The sequence below is a fragment of the Rhinolophus ferrumequinum genome, chromosome 15, assembly GCF_004115265.2.
Source record: "Rhinolophus ferrumequinum isolate MPI-CBG mRhiFer1 chromosome 15, mRhiFer1_v1.p, whole genome shotgun sequence".
In the NCBI taxonomy this organism is placed as follows: Eukaryota; Metazoa; Chordata; class Mammalia; order Chiroptera; family Rhinolophidae; genus Rhinolophus; species Rhinolophus ferrumequinum.
Window position 1 is genome coordinate 49,976,102 of NC_046298.1, and position 16,673 is coordinate 49,992,774.

Here is a 16,673-nt window from a genome sequence, read left to right on the forward strand (position 1 = left end):
AAATAGGAAGTCCCACCCTTGACCTTTTCTGCACAACCCGTAACACCCCTTTCCTGCGCTATCATTGGCCCAGCGCCTCCGAGACCCCTGGGTAACGTAGTTTCCACAGCAACGATGTAGCCGTGCCTCCATAGCTACCTCCAGGGTTTCTTGAGGACTGGGCGGAGCTTCGCTTTCTCTTAAATGAGCTGCACCTATATTTCTGGTGAGTGTAACCCAGGGGTGTCTAAACTTTTTTCAATGTTTTTTACCAACGGCCACATGCGGTAAAATACACAAATAGCCGGGCCACTCACTCGAGGTGAAGTACGTATTGCCTCACCTGGTTTATTTAAGTAAACTAAATATATTTTTGGAATTTGCTACGGTCCAATTAAAAATGGATTGCGGGCCGCAGCTGGCCCGCGGGCCACAGTTTTGACACCCCTGGTAGCCTGTAACTTATCACAGAAAGACTTAGAAACATATTGTTTCAGGCTTCTTTATGCAAATAATGCTCACCCAAAAATCAAATGGGTGACACCGTATACTAATGTCACTCAGACCTCTATAGCTGGAATTTAATAAATATTATGTTGTTATCAAATAAACACATGTAGCCCCAAGCTCTAGAGTTAGTGTTGTGAGCCTCACCATTTTCAGTCAGGAACAAGAGCAAAGTTCAGCCTTGAACTCCATGACGTGGAACATGGAGTGGGGAATGTTGAGCGCAGCTGAAGCTCATGGACAATGCTTGTGTCTGGTTATCTCAGAAAGCATTTCTGCTTGTGTAATCAGTAATAGTGTCAAACCCAGTGAATAACACTTTTTTTTACAAGATAATATGCAATCCATTTAGGTATCTTACAAATATCTGATAAGAAAGGCAATTCACCAAATGACATTTGACAATTAGGTGGGCAACAATTTTTGTGAAGAAATAACCACCAAGCTAATTTTTAAAAATTTATCGGGGTGACAATGGTTAGTAAAATTACATAGATTTCAAATGTACATTTATAATACATAATCTATATATCACATTGTGTGCTCACCACCCAGAGTAAGTTCTCCTTCCATCACCATATATTTGACCCTGTTTACCGTCTTCAACCATCTGCCTGCCCCCAAACTAAATTTCTATACACTGTAAAAATGTCTTTTAAGAAATTCTGATGTAAGACTATTTGAAGCCCAAATTGGTAAATGTAATGGAAAACAAACCCACAGGAAATAAAAGTCTAAATATAATATTCAATTCCAAAGAAGGCTGAACCCAGATGAAAGGTCTTCAACGAGAGAAGAAATGAGGATTGAGGGTGGTGCACCTTTTGATTAAAATAACTGTTCATTAGCTTTACAAGACGTGAATATATCTCCTTATGGAGTTAAAATGGTGGAATTCCCATGCATAACCTCACAACATATACATTGAGGGGAGGCTAATTGCTTAATGCACTAAATTCCTTATATGTCCCTGTAACTGACATGAGGACAGGGATGAGTCTTGCCTTTGTCTCAGAAACATTAGCCTTCAGCTTTATTTATTCCCTAGACACATGTTTCCTGGGCACCTACCAAGAAATCAGAACAGGAAAAGCTCTGCTGGCCCTCAGATACAGTGGGTTTGAGGAGGGTAACTGTCATTGCTTCATCATCTCAACCATCCACATGTCCTGTCACCTCTGCTTCCAACATCTCCAACACCACCCCCTTGGGCCAGTCTACCCGCAACACCTTCTGAACTACACAACAGCCTCTGCCCTGCCTCCAAGATCAGTTCTTGTTCTACCTCAGCTCATTATCCACATATCAGGCCTTGTGTGATTTCAAAACTAATCAGGTTCTATTTGGCAAATTCGGGTGGATCAGAAGCACTTTGGTGGCAAGGGCCTTAGTCCTCCCTGTTACCCGCCCTTCAAACTTTAGCCTCAGGGTTTAGTAACATGCTCCCCATTGTTGGTTAGCATCATTTATGCATGACCTTGCCCTGTTTGTGTCAGCCTCATTTTATATGTGGCTATTAAATACAGGAGAAGCAAAACAGCTCCCTGAAATCCCGCACAGCCAGCATGAGGCCGACTGGGACGGCGTAGCCCATGCAGCCTGCTCTAGTGCTCTCCTACTGGCAAGGGGAGGCCTCTTTCTTCCTTTGGGGGTAAACAAAACATTGATGGCTTTCAGGAATGGAGCTGTAGATTTCACCCAGAAGGACTAGGAGTTGTTGAGCTTTTTCTCACATCAGATATTGCTTCATCACGTTGTGTTTGACATGGGGCCTCCCTTTGGCAGGGGAAATTTGGTAACGGATAACTGCTTCAGTATAAGGAAACCGCTTTATTGTTGCTCTCAGATGGTATTCAAGTCATTCAAGAAAAGGAAAGACTGGAGCCCCAGCTGCGCAGAGAAATTGAAATCCAGGCCCATCTACAATAAGGATAGTCTCTGGACAAGAGTCTGGCGGAGTTCTGGATTTAGATTTCTGCTCCACCCCCATCTCTGCAGCTTTATGCACGTCCTCTACGTTTGGCGCTGTGGGAACTACATTACCCAGAAGGCACTGCGCCCTGCGGCGCCGGTGCTTGTTCAAGAAAACGGTCATTTCCATGCGTGAGATACACTCTGGGTAGGACTTTTGGCGTTGCCTTAGGGGAGGTGACTCTCGCGTCTCTGGGGTTGGTCCTGAATCCGAAAGTCCTGAAAGCTGGCTTTGAGCTACGGTGACGATAAGGGACGGCGAGAGAGGAGGCAGGCTTTGTCGTCGCTGCACAGAGGCGGGCAGTGGCGCCCGGTGACTCCGATTCTGGGTCGGGGACAGCGATGCCCGGGGCGGGACCTGGTCCTCCACTCCCGACCCCGCTCTGTCCACAGAGGCCAATGTTTGCGGCGGCGCTGAGGGGCCCGGCTCAGGTGAGTGCGTGTCCCCCGGGCCCGTACCCCACCTGAACCCTAAGGAAGTCAGTGCAGTAGACTAATAGAGAGTTCTGGTGGGGACTGGACCACCCTGGCCGCAGTAGAACGGGGAGGAATGGTCAGATCTGGGATGTGTTTTAAAAACTTGAGCAGACAGGTAATGAAGCACCATCCCTTGTTTTAGTTTCCTGAATATGTGGAAGACCGGAGATGGAAAAGTCAGCGCAGGGAGCAGGTTTCAGGGAAAAGATTAGAAGTTGGATTTTGGATAGCTTGTTCACTCACATCTGGATTTCTGGGGAAGCCTGGAAATATCCAACAGATGGATAGTGGGTGGTGGCCCGGACCAGGGCAAGGCCTGGGGCTCTTATTTAGGAGGGAGAATCTTAAAGTTCTTATTTCAGATGGGCCTGGAGTGTGGGGCTGCCTCCAGAGGGGTGAATACCTGTGGTCCAAAATGGTTCTGCCTGGTGTGTGTAGGAGTGGAGGTTTGTAGGGTGAAGGACCCAGGACTGGGATGGAGTCAGAGATGTTAAGTGGTATAGATATGCCACTCCAGGCGCAGCAGGTGCTCATGTCCACTCCTTGTAGAGAAAAGGAAAGGTCAGCCAGGCTAGTGGAGCAGCCTTTTTGGGCCCTAAGTTCCCCCAGCCTTCAGGGAAGAAGGGATGACCAAGTGCTCTAATGGGAAGGCCCCCACACGAAAGCCTCAGGAGAGTGCACAGCAAACAGCCAGATTGCCAGCAGGACTAGTATGTACTCAGTTTCCTCAGGTCCAAGCCCTCACTTCATTAACTTGTGAGTTTGTGAAATAAGTATTTAAGAACTAGTTGATAAAATACATGTGTACATATACATATGCATATATACACATATGTATACATTTGTGTATGCACATATTAATATATACTCATACGTAGGCAATTAAAGTAACTGATTTAACAAGTTAAAGTGATAAAGCACTTAGTAATTGGTTGAAATCTTAATATACTGCGAAGCATTTGATTAAAGTGAAATGTTTTAAATATCACATCTTCTTAGTTAAAAGTAAAAACAAAACCCCACATTTTCAATACTTACCAGTTCATTTGCATTGAAAATGTTGACAGAAGTGTTAATTATGAGAACAGAAAGAGTGGATACTTAGTACTCGACACAGGAATGAGCTTGATACAAACAATAGCCCCATTGGGTAGGCATTATTCCCATTTCACAGATGACAACAGTGAGGCACAGGGAGGTCAAGTACTTGTCTTAGGTCACACAGCTGGTAAGAGGCATCACTGAGGCCTGAGGACCAGATAGTGTGACAGACCTGGATGAGCCTTTGGGGCCCAACATTGTTGCCTGCTCTCACAGCCGTGCAATCCGTAGGTTCCTGTGGATGCAGACTTGCTTCCAGATTGTGCAGAGGTAAGGGAGGGTGTCTCAGAGCCACATCCTCTTCCACTCCCACCTGCATGGGCTCCCAGGTGTCCTGGATCTCTTTTCCTGCTACTCTCCTTACCCTTCCATCTGAGATCCTTGGAAGGTGATCACCCAAGGCCCCAGAGGGGCTGCTGCAAGGTCAGGGGCTTGAGTCCAGATCAGGGATTATATGGGTTGGTTCCCATTTCTGGCAAGGAGTGGCATTAAGTTTAGAAGATGTTACATTCACAGTGCTTGATGTGAGGTTGAGTTGGGAATGTCAGGCAACCTTAAGTCTTCATGGTGTCTGGTGGAAACAGCAGGAAGCAGGCATTAGACCTGGAATAGTCGCCTGAGGAGCTGGGCCCTCATGCTGAGGGTGGTGGGAGCCAGAGAAGATCTGAAGCAAAGGGCGGTGATCTGACCCCAGCTGAACAAGCTTTTCCTGCTGCAGAGTAGAGAGCAGACTTTGGGGTTGTAGGGAGACCAGGGCAGAGGCTGCTGCAACAGTCTGGGTGAGTGTTGGTGGTAGCCAGACCAGAGAGGTGGCTGGGAGGTGTTGGAGTCTGCATCTGGATTTTAAGTAGGTCTGAGCAGACTCTGATGTAGAGGGTGGGGAAGAGAAGTGGAAAAGTTAGGGGTGACTCTGAAATGTTTGGTCTTAGTGGTTGTCAAAGTTGATGGTGAGAGTAATTTTTAGTGGGAATATTAGGAGTCAGTTTGGGGCCATGTTGAACTGGGATGTTCCAGAGACCCTTGAGTGGATTCGTCAAGTAGGCACCTGGACACACAATTGTGGAGTTCAGGTGAATAGTTCAGATTGGAGACACCCACAGTACCGGTGGTGTGTGGACCAGGATGGAACTGTGGGTCACTTTTGGCCTCAGGCATCTTCAGTACTGGTAGCAATGCCATTAGGTAACAAGGGAGGGGATGTGGGGCCGAGGACTGGGGCTCTTGCTGGACACCTGGGTGGGGGTGGTGAGCTTCACAAAGACACATGAGGGAGAACAGTGGCCATGGGGATAGGGTGTGGAGTGAGGAGGGTCTGGTTACAGGTTCCATAGGAAGTGGACATGAGATGGATGGGACACAAGGCAGTGAGAGGATAGAAAAGCTGGTGGCTCCCATGGCTCCAACCCTTGCTGAGACCTGAGATCCCAGCAAGACCAGATGGAACCCTCTGGGAGAATCACTGGGTCTGGTATGAGAGCCAGTGAGCCTGGGTTTCCAATAAGCGTCAGAGGAAGCTGACACTGGTGAGGAGACACCTTTGTGACAGAAGTGGAAGAGGGCTGAGGGTGTCTGAACTCGGCGTGTGGTTCAAAGTGGCTGAAGCTAAAACAAGGATAAAGGTCAGGTGGGGAGGCCTTCAGAGCAGGCCTGGGGGCTGCCTCTGGCAGTCAGGGCCATTAGAGGCCTGGACAGGATGGGATTCTGATCACATTTGCCAAGTACCCCGTGGATGCCTTGTGCACACCGGCATGTGGTGAGGCCAGTACATGTACACCGGCATGTACATGGGAAAAGGGAGAGGCGTGCTGCGCTGTGCTGTGTGTGGGGGGTTGGTGGTGGCCGTGAGGGGTTGGGGATGTGAAGGGAGGTGTGGTACAAAGAATGATGTGCAAGTTGGCAGGGAGTGTAAACTGATGGCCTCAGGCCCTCACACTGGGACCTGAAAGGAGAATGGTGACCCACATTTGCTGGTATTTGGGAAGCACAATCTGGAAGACTCCAGGTGAACTATCTGGCAAGAGAAGGGTGAAGCCCTGCAGGCCAGGCCGAGTGTACCTGACATCTGTGTGCCCAGCCGCCTGTTGTTGCTGAGGGCTGAACAGTGATTAATGGGACCACAAGGAGAGACAGGCCCTGGTGTCTCCTCCAAGGTGGAGAGCCAGGAAGGAGAGTGCACGTTTGACGCCTAGAGTCCTGGGAAAGAAGGTTGTACGTAAACTCAACTGTCCCCATGTTGGCAGGGCTATGTGACCTTTGAGGACGTGGCTGTCTACTTCTCCTGGGAGGAGTGGGGGCTCCTTGAGGAAGCCCAGAGACTTCTGTACCGCAGTGTGATGCTGGAGAACTTTGCACTGGTGGCCTCTCTGGGTAAGGACCTCACAACCCACTCCAGCATACTGGGCTGGGCTCTGCTCTTCCCCTTTTCCCCAGGGGCAGGTCTGTCCTTCCCAGGGCACTGCTCCCTTCCCTGTGTTCTGCAGTGGATGAAGTGCGGGCACCTGGCCTGTGCCCGGGCTGTGTGCTCTACCCCTTCTCTCCCCAAGCTGCCTCAATACTTGCTGCCCCAAAGCCTTAAGGGAAAGGGTTAGAAAAGAGGAGTCTTGCAGTCAACCTAATGGATCACACTGTTGGCCTCTCCCTGGCTTGGTGACACTATGAAGATCCATGGCAGCTCTGTGCCCCAGGTTCTGCCCTCTTCCTCTGGCTGTGGCAGGAATTGAGGCACTGACATGGCCACTGCTTGACTGGGTTGTTCCTACAAGACCCTCTTCTAAGGTTCTTTTTGTAATATTTAGTTTTCTTTCCTGTGCTCTGTCTTGGGGCGGATCTCTGACTGACCTGTCTTGTTTCTTTCTTAGGACTTGCGTCTTCCGGGACCCATGAAATTACCCAGCTGGAGCGGTGGGGAGAGCCCTTTTTACCTGCCCCTGGAGTCATGACTATGGCCGCGCCGAAAGGTACTTGGAGGGAGGAGTTGGAGAACTGTGAACTCAGGGAGGGGTTCATATCGTACCAGAGTCTCTCCAGTGGGCCCTGATGTTTTGGTGCCAAGGCAAGGGGCCATGACTGATTTCTAGCTTTTCTTTGCCAGTTGCCCACTTTTGTCTTCTCTGATTTCTGACCTCTGCCACCTCTCTCTCCTCCATATCTCACCTGGTCCTCTCCACTCCTCCCTCTGCAGTGCTCTCCAACAGTGGCCTTGTTTTGTATTCTTTTATGAGGTCAGTCAGGGGTGGCCACAAACTTAGGAAAAAACAAAGTTTGTTGTGCTCAACGGGTCTAGAGAGACAGTTACTGCATGCCAGGGAAGTCCTGTGGGAGGGAGCACCCAGGGAGTGGCCCAGCCAATGAGGGGGTCAGAGAGTGAGCTAGGGTCACGGGCAAGTGCCTCTACTGGGGGTGGGGGGTGTACATGGGAAAAGGCACCAGGGGATGTCACTGGAACATGTGAATGTCTCTAGGTCACAATCATGGGATGGAAGAAGGGGAACCTGTGGCAGAGGCTGGCCTTAACTCTTTGGTCATAAGGGTGGGGTGCTTACAGCCTCTCTGGTGATGCTAAGGCAGCAGGAAAATGGAAGCTTTAAAACTGACAATACAGTCGACTCTGGTGTCTCAACCTCATTAACGACACTAATTGGGATGGATAACACTTGCCATTTGGGTTGTGCTGATGTTAAAGGTGACCGGAATAATGTGGTCTAGCCACTGAAGACAAGCGTTGACAAAGGTCACAACTAAGAGGAGACCTACTAGGTATGACAAGGGTGTGAAACCTGGGCTGCAGGTGCACTTAGCGCAGGGAAGCCAAGAGTACAGGTCAGGCACCTCTGGGTTTAAGGGAATCTGGTGGAAGGTTTTGGTTATGTTATGAAAGATTTTTCACCTCATGGCCTAATTCCAGTAAGTTGGCCTGTGTTATTAACGTACATGCATCAGGAGGTACCCTAAATGGCAGACACCCCCTTTCCTGGCTAGTAAACAGTCAGAAGCCCACCTGTTATCCATGGCCATTGGGGCATAGAGATTTGTGGGCTTTTTGCATAAGGACAGTTGTTTCATGCAGCCTTTGTATGTCATCTGAGAGGGCCTCCAAAAGGTGCTCATTGATAGTCTTGACTAAGGCTCGTTGATCTTGACCAAGACTGTTGCACTTTGTAGTGCCAATGTGGGCATCTCCCGCAGTATGGCAAGTCCTATTACGATGGGAGTAAACATTGTCCGTTTTGCCCGGTGGCCTTAGGCTGATAGCAGAGCAGAGATACCCAGTGGATAAAGAACGGTGGGGCTCTCCACTGTAATCACTGCACACTGGGGTATAGTTTCATCGGGAGTCAGCAGGTTAAAGTATATAGGGCGCTGTGCCCATGAGTTTGGGCCACAATAATATCCAAAGGTGCCATTGGGCAAAGCATAATGTACCCTTGACGTTGTTAGCATGCGGAGGTGAAGGTCCTGGGCACAAGCGGTAAGCCTGTGGAGTGACTTGATTCTAACGTGCAGCCATCCCGGGGGGAAGTGGACGTGGACCCCGACTGGGTCCTGGCGGTACCAGTTGTGGGCAGTGCTGGGCTGTTTAAATAACTCATGGACAACTCGGAAAATGTATGTTGGGTCCTTTCAAAGGTAAAAGTGAACTGGGGCTGTGAGTGATTGGTAATATACTGGCCACATCCACCATGTGAAAATAGTCCCTGAATGCCCCTTTGGAGATCTTCCTTTAATTTGATTGTTAGGTATCAGAGCCTTGATGGGAACTTGAGCTTGAGGTTTTGATAATCAGTAAAGTGGCACTGTTGGTAGAAGCCTTTAAGACTGACCTAATAGGTCTGCTGAAAGGAGAACTAGTGGGATAACTGCCACTTCTTTCAGTACATCTTGAACAGCCAGCAGGCCAGTGGTACGTTGTTTCAGGCAGTACTGTCGTGTATTTACCGCCTTCATCAGCAGGGCTGCTCCACAGGTTTTCTCTGTGGTTCTGACTAGCTCGGCCAGGGACTTTGGCTTGTTCTAGTGGTGCACATGGCACATGGCATGCCGTTTAATAAGTGGTGGGCAGCTGTTTAATAAAGACCGTTGCACTATCCCTTTAGTTTAAAAGGGGTGCCTCCTTGAAATTTGAATGGGTTGCCTGAAATGATGGACTCTTGTGTCCAGTAAAGCTAGGAAATGTATACTTTTAGAGTTTGGACAAACCACCAGAGTTGTTTATAGGTGATTGTCCCTGGGTGGTGTGACAAGGCCTGGGGACTGGCTGAATCCCCATTGGAGAGGCCTTGGTGGTTGCCAGTTTCGGAGCCGGGGGCATCCTTGGGTGGACTCAGAGAAGTAATTCCCCGAGCTGCCAGACGTGTGGGTAATAGGTGAGGCTTTTAATACCTCCTTTAGTTGTTGTAAGCTGGGGTAGCTGCCTAGTAATTCGTTCATGAGACACCCACCTGGAGGCAGTCGGGCATCATCAGCAAGTCCAGAAAGAAGGAGCAGGCTGAGTGGCAGGGGTGGGCGTGCCAGGAGGCGGATGTACAAATCAGACTTTGTGAGTTAGGTGAGTGGAGCTGTCATGGCAGGTGAAGAGATCAGTTCCATCCAGGTTTGGTGTAGACATGCGCCCACCCTGTATCAGGAGGGGCGCCTGCAAGAACAACTCTTGGGCTCTGTGACTAAGGGGGCCTCGTCTGGATTAGAAACGTGGTCACGGTTTTACTTGTCTGAATGTTCCAAGTACTGACAGATCTGCTGAACCACTGCAATTTTTGTGGAGGAGCATGTGGGCTTCTGTGATAGTTTTCCATTGGGCATCTCCAGGCCATGAAGGTCAAGTCAGTATTGGCAGGGCTTCTGAATCCTGAGTGGTAGAGGTTTCAGGTTCCTCATCTGAAGCTTTTATGATCTTATCAAAAGTTCTCACCTCTGCCATGCCTGCCTTGGCATTTGGGACGTCCTCTCCTCCCTAGGCTGCCTTGCGTCCTTTCTGCTCATGAGGCCCCCAACTGAACTGGGAGCTCGTCAGGTGCAGCTGCACAGCAGGCTCTTTGTCACAGTGACCTCAGGCCCCTCATTCTGCCAGCAGTCCCAGGGACTCATGACTGGGTATGACAGACACACGGTTATGAGGGGGCTTCCCCCTCCCACCAAAATTGACATGCACTTCATCAGCATTTCTCTGCTTTCAGGTTGCTGGTATGGATTGGAGGCTGAGGAGGCACCTTCCGAGCAGAGAGTTAATGTAGAAGGAGAGCTCAGAGCACACCCGCACCAACACCAGAAGCTGTACTGTGGCGAGAAATCCTTAAGAGAAGAGGAGGGGCAGGGTGAGAAGGACTTCCTGACTAGTTCTGGCCTTAACCATCAGGAGACTCACAGCAGAGGGGAGCCACACAGGAACACTGAACGTGGGGAGGCCTTTTGTCCTGGAAAAAGGCATTACAAGTGCAGTGAATGTGGGAAAGCCTTTGGTCAGAAATACTTACTTGTTCAGCACCAGAGACTACACACTGGAGAAAAGCCTTACGAATGCAGTGAATGCGGGAAATTATTTAGCCATAAATCCAACCTTTTTATACACCAAATAGTTCACACTGGTGAAAGGCCTTATGGGTGCAGTGAATGTGGAAAATCCTTTAGCCGCAATGCTGACCTCATTCAACACCGGAGAGTTCACACTGGAGAAAAACCTTTTACATGTAGTGAATGTGGGAAAGCCTTCAGGCATAATTCCACACTTGTTCAGCACCACAGAATCCACACTGGAGTAAGGCCTTATGAGTGCAGTGAGTGTGGGAAATTCTTTAGCTTCAACTCAAGTCTCATGAAACACCAGAGAGTTCACACTGGAGAGAGACCTTATAAGTGCAGTGAATGTGGGAAATTCTATAGCCACAAGTCAAGCCTTACTAATCATTGGAGAGTTCACACTGGGGAAAGGCCTTATGAGTGCAGGGAATGTGGGAAATTTTTTAGCCAAAGCTCTAGCCTCATGCAACACCGCAAAGTTCACACTGGAGAAAAGCCTTTTAAGTGCAGTGAATGTGGAAGATTCTTTAGCGAGAATTCTAGCCTTGTTAAACATCAGCGGGTTCACACTGGAGCAAGACCTTATGAGTGCAGGGAATGTGGGAAATTTTTTCGCCACAGCTCCAGCCTTGTTAAACATCGGAGGATTCACACTGGAGAGATGCCTTATGAGTGTAGTGATTGTGGGAAATCGTTTAGCCAGCGTTTCAACCTCATTCAACATCAGAAAGTTCACAGAGAACTCTTGAATGCAGCTAATGTGGAAAAGCCTTTAACCAAAGGTGTGCTCTGATTCAGCAACAGAAACTTCACAGCCCAGATAGGCCTTATAAATACAGTGAATGTTAAGAGAGGATTCAGACGAAGGCTTAAGTAACCTTGTTCAGCACCAGAAAGTTCAGGCTGAAGAAAGGCCTTAGGAGTGCAGGTCTTGTGCTATCTCTTAGTCAAACTAACCTAACAAAGAAGCTCTGTGAATAGCTCTTGTCAGGAAGCCAGAAATTGAGCTCAGTCATCCAAATACGCCCCCTCGGATGAGAATTGCTGGCAACCTGCCCCTCCTGAGAAGATAGCGCTCTGCCTGGGAGCTCCAGCAGGAGAGAGAGCCCTATGTTCTTGGCTGTATCTGTCTGGAGTGGAGTTTTCATCTCTCTGAGTTTGGAGGAGGGGGAGAGGGAGTGGTTGTGGGTTAAATGCGACTGGCTCTTGCTGTTCTTACTGAATGTTAGATTTTTCTTGAGTAGATGTTTCTTCATTTGCTGTATATCCTTAAGAACATTTCCAGAGACTTTAAATTGTGTTTTTATAATTTCCGCCATTCTTAATGGGAAGCAGGCCCACAAAGCTTCTCACACTGCCATGCTGGAAATTGATCCAAATATTTTACTTTTTAAGCACTTGCCAAATTGTGTTCTAAATGGTTATGCCATGTCACATTTCCTCTTGGAGTATATTAGATGTCTAGTTTTTTTCACATTCTGCTGACCTTTGTATGTAACACAGGCCATTCATTTTAGCCACTCCTAGGTGTGTAGCAATGTTCCTTTGTTTTAATTTGCATTTCCCTAATGACTCAGTGTTGAGCATTTTCCCTTGTCTTTATCTGCCATCATATATTTTCTTCAGTGAATTATCTGTTCATATCTTTTGCTTACTATTAATTTTTTTGCACTTTAATATATTCTGGATATAAGTCCCTCATTTGATATATACTTGGACAATATTCTCTCACAGGCTATGGCTTCGGTTTTCATTTCTTAGGAGTATCTTTCCTAGAGCAGAATTTCTTAATTTTCATGAAGTCTAATTTATCCATTTGTTCTTTTATTGATTATGCATTTGGCATTGTGTTTTCTTTTACAGTTCTGTTTTTTTGCCTGTCAATAAAAGCCTTGTCTGCGTATGCTATTAGAGTCTTATGAGTCCTTTTAAATATCCAAGCTTGTAAAATGTTTATAGATTTAAATGCATATAAAGAACTCAAATGTTTACATGTGTCCATATCCCTGCACTCTGGGCCTCAGTTTCCCTCGTGTAAAAAGCAACTGGAGAAAAGAGTGTGGGTGTTGGCTCCGGAGAGCATGGGGGGTTGGTGGTGGCAGGGGTCACTGCTCCTACAAAGATGCTGAGGTGGGTGTATTCTGTTCCACCTTCCTTACTCGGTTCCTGAGAGTTGCCTGGGAATAGACCACTGGCATGCACAGACCCACCACAGCCACTATGACTTCGTTGGAAGCCATGGCCCCATGCCCCCCAGGAAACACCCCTCTCCTGCACTGTCATTGGACCAGTGCCTGCAACCAACACACAAGCATAGTCTTCTGGGTAATGTAGTTCCTGTCCTCCATCCCACCAGGGGGATGGACCCTTCTCAATTCCCACCACAATGGCCAAACAGCACCTCACCTCCTAGGGTCACTGGGAAATAATACTCCACAGTTCCAAATGTGACTTAGCCCAGACTTCTGTGGCCATGTTGGGCAAATCCCCATCCTGAGAGATCTCTAATGGGAGGCCTCTGTGCAGCCTTAGGCAAGCTTCTTCAACATCTCATCGACCCTCAGGAAAAACATATGATTAAAAAACATTATAAAATAAGTCCTGGGGATGTAATGCACAGCATGGTGGCTATAGTTAACAATATTACATTAGTTTGTTCATTACTTTTTTGTATGGGTGAAATCATAGGGTAAACATAGAACAAATGAAGTAACGAAACAAAATGAAAACAATACAGTAGGTACAGACAACAGAATGGTGGTTACCAGAGGGGAAGGGTTGTGGGGAGGGCGAATTGAGTAAAGGGAGTCAAATATATGGTAACCAAAGAAAACCAGCTTGGTGGTAAGCACACAATAGAGTATACAGATACGGTATTGTAAAGTTGTACATCTGAAATGTATATAATGTTATTAACTAATGTTACCTCAATAAATAAAATTTTTTAAAAGTATTAAAAAATAAAAAAAATTTTAAAATAGGTGACAAAAAGATATGACCTTGCTTGCAATGTCTCTGTGTACTAATATTAAATGGTGCTCTAATTCAGTGGTTCCCAAACCAGTGGCATCAGCACCACCTGGGAATTTGTTAAAAATGCATGTACAAGGGCCCCACCCTATCATCAGTCCACGGCCTGAACCTGCAGTTCCCAAGAGAGTACTAAATACTGGGGAAGTGTGAAAGCTGAAATCACTGAGGCCCAAGGAGATATCCCTGTGGAGGAGCACAAATAAAACATAATGAAGACATAATTTCACAATCACTTCTCCCTATATTCCATTGCCCAAAACTCATTTACATGGCCCAGTAAGGGAAGTTGGTGTCACAAAGAGAAAACTGGATTGGAGAGCATCTACTCAGCTTCTTGTACAACCCATCAGCTACCCCTTTTATATTCCTCCACATTCAGCATTATTACCTTTTGGGTAATAACCTAAAACCTCATGCCTCTATCTTAGTATTTCTGTTCCTAACCTAAGACCATTAGGATATAAAACAAAGTTGCCACTCACTCCCAATATAATTATGGTTTTGGAACACAGTGGAAGGACTTATTCAAGGATTTAATGAAAAACACCTGCAAACCGAGATTTCTATAAATGACAAAACTGTCTTTCAAGAAAGATTATGAAAGACTATTTCAAGCCAAAAAAGAAAAATTTAATGGAATAGTAACACACATAAAATGAAATTCTAAGGTTATATTTAAGGACTTTGGAAAGTGAACCCAGATGCAGTATTTGTAATGATAGAAAGCATGGGGACCCAAGAGGGGAATTCATATGTAGATTGCTACAACTGCTCATTATTTGTATTAAGCACGATTAACATTTCCTTGTGGAGTTAGAATGATGGCATTAACATGCATAGTGTCAACACATGTATTGAGATAGGACATAAATCCCTTATGCTTCCTGCGAAGAAGAAAAAATATTCATAACTCTGTGCTCTCCTGTTTTCAGTGTTTGTAAATTTTAGCTTAAACAATAACAAACAGAATCAGAGTATTACGCTTTTCAAATCAGAAAAAAGAAAATCTGGATTGTAAACAATTAGTGGAAGTTTTTTATTTTTAAGGACCAGAAAAAGAAGTGAGACAGAAATTCACAAAAGAGGACATATTTAAACACAAATATGTCAACTATCAACTAATAAGTACAGAATAAACTAAATTAGCAGTCAGTACTTTTTGATGGCTCAAAACTCCCCTCACAAGGTAGTTAATTTTCATCAATAAATTTCAAGCACAGGTTCTGAATTTCCATTCAAAGCACAACTAATATTCCACGGCATCCTCAGCCACCCCATCTCCACTGTGGGAAAAAAACCAGGAGGCAGAGAAGAATTTCCTGGCTTTGGCTGTGGGGAACCAAGACCTTATGCTGAAGGTCACCAGAGCCCATGACGAAGCTTCCTAAGGCCTAAAGTCAGCTGCGATGTCATTGGGACCTACGATATATTTTTATCAGCAAATTGCATCAGCACATCTCCCAGTGCGGAAGGAATAGAATGGCATAAAGGGGTAACATGAGTAACAGTAACTTTAACAATGGCTGACATTTAAGCATATCCACATACCTAACACCCTGACAGGCCTTTTGAAACACTGTCCTTTAACCTGGACTACAACCTGGTGTGGGTCAGTCAACACTCTCGTTTCATCGATAATGGCTTCCAATGGTTATTAGATCGCAGTTTACAGGGGTCTGAGAACCCAAAGGTCCCTGAGTTACTCTGAGTCATGGCCTCCGCTAAGTAGCACAGCTGAGAATGGTACCTGCAGTGATGCAGGTGTAATCACTGCCCTACATGGCCTCCTGCCCAGAGCCATCTAATCTGGGCAGGGCCAGGGCTCCTTCTGGGCCAGAGAAATAAGGCCATGGAAAACTCAACTGCCCATGTAACCATCACAGACGGAGTTCTACCTTTTCCACATCCAAGAAAGGGAGGCCTCAGCTTTGCTCAGTCAACATACTTGCTAGGTGCTGGTTAAGGAGTTGGAACCCAATGGTAAGACGTGTGTCACATTTCCACGGAGGCAAAGAGCTTGGTCTTGAGGACTGAGGGGGAGTCATTCGCTGAGGCTCACCCCATCATTGCAATTATGCACATGTCTTGTTGGCTCTGCCTTCTCACATGTCCCAGGTCATGCTGTTCCCACCATATCCAATGTTTAGTCCAGACACACTGGCTTTCAGCTGTTTCAGCAACAGGCCAGGCTACTGCCTGCCTCAGGGTCTCAGCACATACTGTTCCCTTTGCCAGGAATGCTCTTCTACATTTTTGAACGTGGCTGATCCCTCGTGGGTCTGCATTATTCACCTGTTGTCTGCTCCTCCTCCTGTGCTTTCCATTTTAATATACATCTTCCCACTTTTACAGACAAGAGAAGCCTGTGGGGGGAAACAAGAAGGAAAAAAAAACACACCAGAAAAGAAGCCTGTGGAGAAGTGACATGACCAAGGTCACTCACCTAGTAATGAGAACAGCTCTGAAGTGTTGGAATCCCAGTTGTCCCCAGAGTCCACGCTCTCAGCCACCAGACCAGTCTTCCCAATACACATATGTTCTCCATGCCTGCTCTTCATTATGCCCCATGGAGACCACAGGCACATTACTGTCCCAGCAGAATTCTAGACCAAACCTCATGTGTGTTTCCCATTCTAGATAGCAAGGCTCATGTCTCAGTCTCATATTTCTATGACTCAGGACACTGTGTGGGTGATGGGGATGAAGGATGGGGTTCTCGTGACACTTGCCCATCGTATCAGCGAGAACACAGCAGGCCCCACTGAACACGGAAAATTAGACGGGGAGACATGGACCAGGAGGGGAGGAGATCCTTCAGCCACTGGAATGCACATCACTTCCACTTTGGGACAAACTGAGGCTCAGCTCTCTATGTGGGCCATGTGGTAGCAAAGAAGGTCGCTCTGTTGAGAAGGAAGTCACGTTTTGGGAGAAACTGGTCTCCAGGCACCACCATGGTAAAGGTACAGGTAAAGGTAACTCCACAGCACAAGCTGTGCAGGTGAGGGAGGATAGGGTTTATCTTGGGCATGAACTCTTAGAAGCCAAGGAACATTTTTTTCTCTGGCCAAATGATTCACTATAGTAGGTAC

At 46.9% G+C, this 16,673-nt stretch overlaps 1 protein-coding gene across 1 annotated transcript; it reads left to right on the plus strand.

The window, feature by feature from the left end:
* The first annotated feature begins 2,754 nt into the window (after positions 1–2,754).
* Positions 2,755–12,476, plus strand: LOC117034608 (zinc finger protein 773). The gene is made up of 4 exons (XM_033127774.1): positions 2,755–2,889; positions 6,276–6,402; positions 6,894–6,992; positions 10,209–12,476. The coding sequence occupies exons 1-4, from the start codon at positions 2,800–2,802 to the stop codon at positions 11,339–11,341; spliced, it is 1,449 nt and encodes a 482-aa protein (XP_032983665.1). The 5' UTR covers positions 2,755–2,799; the 3' UTR covers positions 11,342–12,476.
* The last annotated feature ends 4,197 nt before the right edge of the window (positions 12,477–16,673 follow it).